Genomic DNA, 11,838 nt, shown 5'->3' with positions numbered 1-11,838 from the left:
TCGTTGACGATTTGTTAAATAAAAACAACCGCTCAAGCTTACGGAATATGGTCTTCCTTTAAACAAACTCGATCTCTTGGAAGTAGATTGAAAAAGGTAACCCCTAAAAGTTAAAGCGCGGACCATTATATTGGGAGAGACATGTAAACAGGGAAGAGTCCAGTGTACCGCTATTCGCAACTTCGCTTCTGATCAGGGAACTGCACATGTTAACAACTCGACCGAGTCCTTTTGCGACATCTATGTTTCATGAATTGCTCTGTGAAACATTTCGCGAAACATAAATATCAAGGAATGGACATGGAAAAAGTGGATAACTAACGTACGTTCTGGTGCGATATAGGCGTCCAATGTCCTTATGGTAAGTTTCAGGTAATATAAAGTACAATACTTAAAATTAAAATGAGCCGTGACAGTTAAAACAACCTAATTGTTGGCTAGGAGAAAGTTATTTAGTCTTTAGTGAGAAGTTGGATTGTCAAAAGCTTCTGGTATTGTCAGTCCTCGATAACATCAACAAGTTGAATTGTTTCTGGTCTGCGGAACGAAGACGTCAAGTTTTAGAATTGTTTGTGACTTAAATGGACATTTGTTCATTGAACGATCCCATTTTTATAAGCTGCTAAATAAGAAGTGTCATATTTTCTTTTTTCTTTGATAGGGTTGATAAGTTAGGAAAACCTCCCGCCTAGCGACCTTTATCAACACAATAATAAAACCTAGTCAACTTTGAGAAAGATCTACACGATTTTGAACCCTTCAACTCAAGATGATCAACCAAGTATTTCGCTTTTTAATGATATTTTTCTTTGTCGTGTGTGAGATCTATGGAGGACCCTTTGTCCAGCGTGAAGATGGTGAGTTATCAAGATAACTTCTTTCACCTGTTCTGGTTGTTTTAGTTTGTTTTCATATCAGAGCCGTCAGATCCACTGTCTATGTTGGTGTTTGCTTCTTTTGTTGTGTGTTCCTTGTGAACAAAAGGACAAAAATACGCCTCGAATGAAAATAGGTTATCTTTGTTATTTTAAAATGAAGCAGTTAATTTTTTTCTTTTTTTCTCGCCTCTTTTTAACTACCCCTGAGTAACAGCAATATGATAGTTTTGTTTGGCAAAATTAAGCAAGAACCCGTGCCTTAAACAGGTTATTTTTATTGTATTTTGCCATAAACAAAGGTGGCTGGTTTCTCGCTACCGGAATACGAATTGAGCAAACTAATAAGTATAAGCAATAAGGGCAAACAGGGCAATTGCAAAGTATAGTATTTGTTAGGAAATATTTTAACTAATAGAGCTAGTCTTCTTCAGACCTACAATTAAAAGAAAATATTGGCTTTAAAAATTTAAATTGAACATATACAATCGTAGTTAATGGTTTATTATTTTTTATAGAACTACGAATTATTGTAAATATCCATCTTTCTGGTAACGTTATATCTACTTGAACCTTTTAAAAAATGTTTCGAGTAGATTTTAGGTTGCAACAAGACAAATATTTACAACGACTTAAGGCTATATAGTACAGAAAAAATGAATGATATAATTAAATGGACTTCTACTCTGTCGATCGTCTACTCAGTTTTTTTCGTTTTATCTGTGACTCGCGCATTTCGAGTCAAGACAGCAAATGTTAGTTCCGTCATTTCCTGTTCAGAGGTGCATTGAAACGCAGGCAAACTGTTTGCTAAAGTGAAATGAAGAGCCCTTTATCAAAGCATTTTTACCTCTCTCTTGTCTGCTGTCCTCGTTAAACTCTGTTTGTTTTCTTCCCTGTTCCATCTCTCGTTACACCATGGCCAACTATAAAGACCAAACTCAGGTATTATCAGGGGTTTCAATATTAGGTTAATCATCTTTAATCAGTTTCAGGAAACCCGGTGGACCACGTAGGTGACGTTGACATGAAGCGACCTGCATTAAATAATGAGAACCTTTCTGCTTTTGACGAGATTTGGAAAACTAATGAAGGTTTGTACACTGCTTATTCCGTCGTCGAATTCGGGTAATATTTTTCTTTCTTCCAAACCTGACGAGAAATCAGCAAGCGACGAGTGACATGGGAGCGGTTAGCGAAACAAGAGAGAACGCCTCTGGGACACATCGGACACGGCAGAAATCGAGCCTACGAGTGTCAGAGAATGCATCCTTCCCGCCCGCTTATTTCATACTTTTTTTTTTTGAAAAAGATAGAGACAGGTGTCTCGATCACTGAATCGTTGTACTAAAAAAGAAATATTGGCTGGCGATTATACATTCCCGCATCACCAAAAATAAGATTTTGTTTTGCAGAAGTCAGATTTATCTGCCAAATAACTTAAGGAACTAGTTTAGATAGGTTTTGTTTGCTTCTAGCGTTATTTCGATAGTGGGTGTCATTGATTTTAATTTTTGGGAGAGCTACACACACGTGCAAACATTTCACTGTCCATCAACAAAAAAGCAATACCCAAAATAGCCACACCTTGCTCCTTAGACTGATTTCTAGCTGGGTTACAACATTCAGAACTACGAAAAACTGCTGGTACTTAAAGCAAGCAAACAGAAATGTTATTCATGGATAGCAGAGTGATTTTGCCTTTTTACCTGCCTTTTCTTTGACGCAGACTGAAATCAAAATACGAAACAGAAACTGTTAGCCAAGAAGAAAACTGTACCCACAACTTACGTTGAAATGTTTCACACTTGAAGAAACTTAACGTCACGGTCATTAAAATTATGAGCCGTAACATTTTAACTGTTTAGAGAGTACATTCCTTTTTGCATTTTTAGCCGAGGACTTACACGACTTATTGGAAGGTGATATTAAACTTGACATGGGTCCAGAAAACATTACTGATACGGAAAAGAGTGGGCATAAAGACGCATTGCGCAGCCGAAAATACACTTGGAGAACAAAGATTGTTCCATACGAGATCTCTAAAGAACTCGGTAAGCTCTTACAAGAACACTAATTTTTTAAAGATGTAAAATATGATATTCGATGGTTGCTTAACCAATCAAATCTTTGCAGCTAAATTATCTAATGCGTCAATTTGTAGTAATACACATCAACATGGACGTATTGAATTTTGGCGTTCTAATGGTTTTAAATGTTTATTTTCTAGTCAAATGGAATATATTTGCGATGTTATAAAACATATGTGTTTTCCGTCCTATGTTTTTTCTCATAACACACTCAGAAGGGAATAGGGCTTGTGAGAAGGAGGGCAAAACACAACTCCTTAATCGGCTCATGTTTTTCTTTTCCCTACATATCTTTACTGCTTTTATCATTTCCTTAATTGCGTGCTTCAAATTAGTTTAACTTTTAAGTTATTTTGTGTGACCAGTTACAGTTACTGTCTGTGTTTTTAATTTATATTTTGTACCTTTAGTTTTTGTAATGTTTACAGGACAAATAAACGTTGTTGACAAAGCAAAGCGCAGAAAAAGCTTAAAAATTTTGGTTTTTGTACGTTTTAATATCCAGTAATTAAAGGGGCACTGTCAACAGTTTCACTTCAAACCTCAAGAGCCTAAAGACACTACGAATAGTGGTCAATCTTTGTTAAAAATCACCATGAAAGTGTACTGAAGCGATAAACAAGTGATATTATTGTGATGCCATCGGGAACTTTAGATCTAAACTTGAAAAAGTCAGGCTGATTTTTTTTCAAGTTTCGTCCTTTCGGACTGGAGAACACCTAAAAATTATTATGGCTCCCTTCTTCCTTCAACATTATATCAGCCCATCTTGATGTACTAGGTGCATTTCATGTACGAGAAGACGTATTCGCCAATTTTAGTACTTTTTGCCAAAAAGCATTAAAAATTCCCGTGACAGTGTCTTTATAACATGCAACTGAGTAACTGGTGCCTCTTATTATTATTGTTTTTTTTTTCTCTTTACAGTGTCAGCTGGTTCATCTCTAGAAATCGCGGACCTCCGAGTCCGCGAATAGTATGTCCTGCGGTACATTGACCGTAGAAGCGAACGCAAGAATTACAAAGAAAATGTATGGAGAATGAAATGTTTTATTAAATATTTCTTGACAAATTAACAAATGTAAAAATGTGAAAGCGGAACACAATAGATTGATGTATTAAGAACCACATTGTACAAGAATTGAAGTGCAGACTTCGAATTTCATTTGTATTCATGAACGTTTTCTGCGAACAGTTTTTGAGACCAAAATTATCAGGCGTAGAGGAGAAATGTATGGCGAAAACCGAAAACTTAAAGTTTATAAACGGGGATTATCGGCAAACTGAATGTGATCGAAAAAATGTGAAAGCAGATTTGATAAAACTATACATGAATCTAACTCACCAAATGATTTACATCTCCTTCCGATTAGATTTCATTTGTATCTTTGCCGTTAGAAAACCACAAAAAATCGCATACTGTAAACACACGGCGGCAGTTCACATTGAAATCCCAAAATCCGCTGTCTTTGAGCTACGATATTTCAGCCGTCTTTGCTCCAATTTTGCCGCAAAAGCCATCGTTTGAAAGATCTTTTGCTCCATTTTTATTATCAGGCAATATTTATGACCAGTGGTTTTCCTACTTCACAAAATATTACTCTGTGTAGGCTGCATTTTTGTGTACCATCGTAGATGTATATGAGCCCAAAGTCAGGCTTTCGAATCAGCGGCTATTACCAAGTTTCGCGAGCGGTTAATGTAAGATGCATCAAAATTCGCCGACTTCAATGTCCGCGATTTCTAGCGATGACATGGCCAATATTCAGGCAGCAATCTCAGAGTTTGAAAAGCATACCTGTATCAAATGGAAACCACGCGAAAAAGAGAAATATTGGGTCAGATTCATAAAGAGTAAAGGGTAAACAATGTTGTTTTAAAATTCTTCTAACACTGCGTATAACCTTACCTGTGTTATTGCAGTTATATCAGTTAGCGCTTTAGTTACTGTCAAAAGAAAGACCAGTACCTTTTCGGGCATGCGATCATAAACTAAGAAATGTTTAGGTAATAATATTAATTAAACACTACATAGGATCACGTATCTACATTTGACAGTCCAAAAAACATACGCCAGTTTGTAAAACTTAATAAGATAACAAAGTTTGCGCAACACATCATAATTAGTAATCCAAACAACTGCCAACATTTGTTCCCAGGGTGGGTACGCCGGGATCAAAGTGACGGGGATGATCGAATGGAGGCAAAACTTAGGACCCAAAAAAATACCTAAGTCTCCCGACATTACCCAAAAAAATCCCTGGACCAAAAAAAACGCCCAAAAAAATCCCCAGTCAAATTTCCCCTAAATTGCCAAGGCCACGCCAAGGCACTTTAGTTTGGTTTTAATACCCAAAAAATCCCCTATTTAAATCAAGTCACCCAAAAAAATACCTGACAAATTATCCTACCCAAAAAAATCCCGGAATCGAAAATTTCGACCCCAAAAAAATCCTTCGCACATCCCCGTCACTTGGATCCCGGAGTACCCCCCTGGGCATTTGTTCACATCTTTTGGCGTTTCAGCCTTGACATCATTAAACTTCCTAACTAATCTGTATTTCTATTTCTTCATCTGAAGGTGCTGGTCATCAGTAGGGTATAGACGTAAATCACCTCAGTTCATTTCTCTTGGCGTTGGATGCAATCAGAAGGGAATCATCTGCCATGAAATGACGCACGCTCTTGGATTCTACCATGAGCAAGCTCGACCCGACAGAGACAAATATGTGGCAATTTTTTGGGAAAATATCCAGAAAGGTTAAAATTGAATTCCGATACTTGCGGCTGACCACTTCTTTTTGATCCCATAAGTTACGAGTAAAAAAAACTGGTGGAGTCTCTACTTTCTGTACTTTCTTTCTGTGCAGCAATGGCAGAGGGTTTTACTGCACAAAGGCCTATATAGCTAGCGAAACCGTTAAAGGGTTTAAAGGGAATCAAACTCATGATGTTCAGCTGGGATACCTGTATATGCATGTTCTCACCCCATTTACGAAAGTAAATACTAAAATTGCTCCTTGCCTTTATAGGCAAGACTGTAATAATTAACTATTACCTCATCGAAATTTCGAGCTTATAGTAAAATTCGAACTAGACTACCGCCAAAAGATACAAATTCGCAGACAAACAAAGCACGCTGGCAAAAGACGTTTAGACAGTTGCTTCTCAAACTCGTTAATATAGTTAAAATAAAGGAAATCAAAACCGTGAAGGAGGTTTGGACACAGAGGACGCAGGATAACCCGAATAAGTTCATTGTGTCCAACAATTCAGACAACAAATGAGGATCTTGATAAATAGATTGTTATATTTCGGTATAAGCTATACCATCATCAGACTAATAAAATTAACATACAAGCTGATACAATCTATTTATCAAGATCCTCATTTGTTGTCTGAATTGTTGGACACAATGAACTTATTCGGGTTATCCTTCGTCCTTTATGTCCTGAAACTGTCGTCATCGGGTACTGGGTTTAGGTTTGAATACCAGGTGTAGCATAGATTTTTGCCATTTTATTTCTCCGTTTACTCCGTAGTTTTTGTTTCAATTGAGAAGATATATCAAACACTCAAGACAGTGTTTCATCGGCTATCCAAACACCTCGAATTGCGTCAAAAATTTGTTTGTATATCTCGATGAAACGTTCCCTCTCGTGTTTGATATATGACGTACATAAAAGCAACAAAAAACATTCTCTTCACTATTTGTTTCAGGAAAGGAACACAACTTTAGAAAAATCAGCGAAGAATATGTCGACCCGTTGGACGCTGGCTATGACACTAGTAGTATTATGCATTATGGGAAATACGCCTTCAACAAAAACGGCCGACCCACGATAGAGGTTATCGGTCATCCGCTCTATCCTATTGGACAACGAAATGGATTCAGTAAAACGGATATTGAGCAATTGAACGCTCTTTACGATTGTTCTAATTCTGGTAAGTGGTTCAATTGTGTTTTTTTTTTGTAAAACATGGTGTACTTATAACAATTTTGTCGAAATTATGTAGGAACTTAAGCAGAAGCCTAACTGTATACATGTTAATATGTAATGACTCCCTTTCTAATTTCAAGACGGTTAGAAAATGTAAAATTTGCTGGTATTTTTTTGCCTCAGCTTTGAGCAAACAGCTGGAATTTTCTTGGTCTGTTTTTTTTTCTTTCAACGAAACTGTTCAAGCTCATAAAGAATTTTTAGAGGGAACTTTGAATCTCTGGCCCTGCATATGTTTGTTCTTTTACTAAAGATTTTAGTATAGTAATACAATTAATTTGTCAGTGAATTTGATTATGCCTTTAAATCTTACTCTTATTGTCCTTATTGTTCTCCGTAGCCACTGGTAGTTGGAGCTCATGGTCAAACTTTGGTCCTTGTTATCAAGAAAATAACAAATGCCTTCATGATCGTCAGAGGTATTGCTCCAACGAGAACAGGAAGAAATGTCCGGGGGCAAACAAATACGGTGTGCAGAAACAAACAAAGCCATGTCCTCATAACTGCTCTTGTAAGTATAACTGAGATTATCTTAATCTCAATTTTCACTTGGAACAGTCGTTGCACAGATTCTCTAGCTGAACTGTTGCAAAGGCTAGATATTCAGTTAGACGTTTAGTCAATGTGCACGTGCACAAATGAATAAAACTTCCACTTCTCAGTTGCGAGTAAACAAATAAATTAAGTCATTGCCTTTCAGTTGAAAAAAAAAAAAGAAAATATTTTCGTAGCTTAATTAGCTGGGAAGACTAACTGAGTTTTTTCCAAGTGTAGGTAGGTATTTCATTGTCAGATGATCTCTTGATTTTTTTCTTATGACAATCCTTCTGTTAAGGATTGTCATCTTTCGTAATTATAAACTTGAATTTTTTTTTTAATTAAGAAAGAGAATGTTTCAAAAAGGTTGTCAAATACTTTCAGTACCAATTGCTGGCCACTGGGGTCACTGGTCACCATGGACCGCTTGCAGTGTAACTTGTGGTTATGGAACACACACTAGAACGAGGACATGTAACGATCCTGCCCCAAAGAATGGTGGGAAGGACTGTAGAGGAGATAGTGAGGATGTCGGAAAGTGTCTTATGACTGTTTGTAATCTTGGTAAGTAAACAAGAATTGGAATTCTGCTTGAGACCTTGTGGGTAAAATCGAAACGTTTACAGTTGATTGTTCTTCTTTTGGAAAAAATATATTTATTGTAATAGTATGTCTTTATACGAATGACTATTAAGGTTACAAACGATTGGTGTTTATATTATGTGGGTGACTACTAAACTTCTAGGTTTACGAGCAATTCCAGCTTTTAAATAACTGACCTATTTTATTCATCATTATTTTATTCATAACAACTTATGGTCTATGTCCTGTACTATCGTAAACAATGAGTACATGGTGAAAATTACAAGACCATTACCACATGCAAAAAGAGAGAGACATAAAAAGGCGCATCTAGTTACGGAAAATACTTTAAGCCAAATGAAATGAAATCACAGAACCTCTCCGGCCATGTTTAAGATCGTGACTGCCTTTTGTCTCCAGTCGCACTGTTGTCAAATGCATGCAAACATTACCATGGAAATAACTTTTTGGTTGCGCAATGCTTACTCTGCATTCGATAAAACAACCCTAAAGACGAGGGCAAAATCAAATCACCTCGAGTTGTACGAAAAATAGCCTTTGGGTCCAGTCCTTGCTGCAAACTAAAATTTTGAATAGAATACCCTCTCCATGATTTTGATGATACTGGATCAACGCGGGTACTGTCGGATCTAAATATTTATGATCCCATCCATTTTTTCCTTCAGGTCCATTTGACGTATCGTTTGAATCAGAAGGTATGCATGGCTGGAAACTGTGCCAGTCACATAACGAGAAGAAGAAACCCAACTGGTATTTCAGTATGGGTATAACCTCTTCTCCTTTTACGGGACCCAGTCAAGATCACACTTCGGGATCAGGTGGGTACTAATTAATAAAAGGCAAACATGAAATAAGAGAAAGTAAGTCTTATAAAGACAAAATCGTCTATGGCTGGAGGCTGGAGTCATTAGAAGTAGGGCAAAACTATTGCATGCCAAAACCTTATATTTTATCGATTTTTTTATAATGCGTTTCTTTAAACTTACTGCTATACCTAACACCTTAAGCCAAAGCAGGCGTTGCTTTTTTATTTCTTGTTTTCTTCGTTTTGTCGCAGACTCGCATTCTCTATAATATTTTCACAAGCAGATCGCGTAGTTTTATTACAGTCGTTTTAAAGCAGTCTGCTTTAAACTCAACACAACAATAAACTTGCTCACTGGGTTTCCTTTTAGGGCGATACATATTTTTTGAGACTTCATCTCCAGCCAAAGTGGGAGACGTCGCTTGTTTTTACAGCCCTAAGATACCCCCAGCATCTTGCCAACGATTAACATTCTGGTATCATATGTACGGCGCTCAGATAGGCACGCTGAGAGTTTTAAAGAAAGTTGCGAATGGATCAAAAACAACGCTATGGGAGAGATCTTTACAACAAGGAACGAACTGGTTGTTAGCCAGTATAGCAATTTCCAGCAAAACACCATTTCAGGTAAAAAAAAGTGAAGCAAACAAAACTGTCTCTATAGCTACTTCTATTATACCTTTGTTGTTAACGTTGCTTTCACTATTAGTAATTTGTAATCTCCACTATTAGCGTGTCAGATAGAGAGGCTCCTGATAGCACACGCATCCAATTACCTCAACAGAAGTCCAAACAACTGAAAAAAATGCAAAAATAATGACAAAAGATCCGTTAAGTGTCTCTGATTGGATGTGACGTGAATTCTAAAGCTTTTTTTGCTCTTAACTCTGTTTTCTGTAGCATGGTCCATCGCAGGTTACTCCTCAGCATTCTGTCAAGTAGCCCCAACAATAATTCGCCGTTACCCATTTATGCTCCTGAAAACTGTGAGAGTAAAGAGTCTTGCCCAACTGAACACAACACAGTGGCCTCGCCTAGGGCTCGAACCTGAACCGTTCGCCGGACCTAGAGCCCGGCGTATTAACCATTAGGCCACCGTGCCTACCACGATTGGCTGATTCATTTAACAGCCAATCATGTGTAACAGCGAGTGACTATTATACGGTCGCAAAAGTTCCTAACTAAGCGAAAGCCAATCGGTATACACTTCCCAAAAAGCTATATACACATTCATTACTCACTACATACAGTGCCGCAAACAAAAGCGGCATTTAGTTTGATTTAATTAACAAACAGTGAAGACTAATGACAAATAGTCTCTTTTCTTTAGATTTATTTTCAGGGGGTCCGAGGAGGAGGATACAAAGGCGACATTGGCATTGATGATGTGAAGCTTAAGGCTTGCAGTTAAACAGATTCCTCAATGCAGTTTATTAAAATTGACAGGCCAAACACGACTCCCATTAGTCGAGATAGTATAACTTTGACCTTCAAAGTTTTGCTCTAACGAGTACGTCTTTCAAAGATCTCCCTTTTTTGTATGAAAGTAGGGTAGGGTATTTAATGATCTCTCTTAGTAAAGGCTGACTCTGTATTAAATGCCATTTGCTCATAAGGATGTTTGCAAGATTAGGCACCGATGGGCGATACTCTGTTACACACGGTTAAATTCTGCTGCCCGCTTTTTGCTATTTTTTCGCTAAATTTAACTTCTGAGATAGTCTTTTCTAAGAGGTTATCTGGGTAACCTCTGTCGCGTAATCTACGCTCGAATTATGTAATGTTTTCTTCAAATGCATTTTCAGGAGCCGTAATGCTTCGACTTTGATAAAACCTTTCCAGACCACTGGAGGGTGACAGGAGGTGTAATGCGTGTATTGGAAAGTTTCCGTCGGCTTAAAGTGCGTGCGCGCGTCAAGAATAGATTCTTTCAAAAACACAGTCTCGATTTATTTTACACTAGTTGTTCCATGAGGCGCGAATTCCTGCCCAAACTGAGGTGCAAATATTTACAAGTATAGTCGCAAGTTGAACAAGTTATATACAAGTGCACACAGGTTGTCGAAAAATACCATTTCAATGCTACAGCGCGCCCTACAATTCAATATGACACTTTTTATTTTGAATTAAGACACCATTTGCGAGCGGCGAAGCCGCGATCGTGGCGAAAATAGTGTATTTCCTGCAAAAAAGAAAACCCTCCGGCACCCAGGGTATGTATATCGTCAAATGTTTAGGGAGTCTATACTATCTTTCTACAGTTAATATTTTACCAGTTTTACCGTAACTCATACAAAATTTCAGGATGTTAATCTTCCTCAAATTATCCAGGCAACTAAAATTAAACCTTGATAACCCATTCTGGTTTCTTTATTGAGTCTAACGAGTGAAAGCGAGAGACAACAGATGAACACTGGATGTCACTGTGGTCCTTGAAACCTGAAGTTTGCCTTTAATTTTCGTCACGTGTAAATAAGTCGTTCTTATCAATTTTCTTGAATAAAGTTGTACCTTATTATTCTTTTGTTTTTCGTTTTTTTTTTCAATGAAAAGAAGAAACCACTTTTGTCGAACGGCTAATCCAAGCTGTTCGACAGACTCATCAAGTCGCTCAAACGGATGCATGTTTTTACCGAACGAGTGACCAATTCGTTGGAACCGACTAATGTTTACACGACCCCGGGTTGAACTGGTTGCTAACCCGGGTTGAATCACCGCAATGGGTAACCCTATTTCAATCAATCTTCTGTTAACGTTTATACGAAAATAAAAATAAAAACTTTCCACCCGGATTAACTCCTCTTACCTTGTAACCCGTTTTATCGACCCGGGTTGACTTGGCTAGAAGTGTTGCCATTTCCATGTAAAGAGTCCGTGAATCGCCAACCCGAGGTATTTTTTTGTTACTAATAATAGGCATGTTAGTC

The 11,838-nt window shown here is 37.5% G+C and overlaps 1 protein-coding gene across 2 annotated transcripts; it reads left to right on the top strand.

Moving 5' to 3' along the window:
* The first annotated feature begins 167 nt into the window (after positions 1 to 167).
* Positions 168 to 11,416, top strand: LOC144655560 (uncharacterized). 2 transcript variants are annotated; one of them, XM_078515822.1, is made up of 13 exons: positions 168 to 361; positions 662 to 857; positions 1,871 to 1,969; positions 2,771 to 2,929; positions 3,893 to 3,904; positions 4,718 to 4,826; positions 5,547 to 5,725; positions 6,686 to 6,910; positions 7,307 to 7,477; positions 7,888 to 8,067; positions 8,772 to 8,924; positions 9,282 to 9,538; positions 10,242 to 11,416. In XM_078515822.1, exons 2-13 carry the CDS (start codon positions 770 to 772, stop codon positions 10,320 to 10,322), a joined length of 1,713 nt encoding a protein of 570 aa, XP_078371948.1. In that variant the 5' UTR covers positions 168 to 361; positions 662 to 769; the 3' UTR covers positions 10,323 to 11,416. The 2 variants fall into 2 exon arrangements, with proteins under 2 accessions (XP_078371948.1, XP_078371942.1); XM_078515816.1 differs by having other exon boundaries at positions 169 to 361; positions 1,865 to 1,969.
* The last annotated feature ends 422 nt before the right edge of the window (positions 11,417 to 11,838 follow it).

The sequence above is a fragment of the Oculina patagonica genome, chromosome 1 (assembly GCF_052425735.1).
Source record: "Oculina patagonica isolate OP01 chromosome 1, crgOcupat, whole genome shotgun sequence".
In the NCBI taxonomy this organism is placed as follows: domain Eukaryota; kingdom Metazoa; phylum Cnidaria; class Anthozoa; order Scleractinia; family Oculinidae; genus Oculina; species Oculina patagonica.
This window is presented reverse-complemented; position numbering and strand designations above follow the sequence as displayed.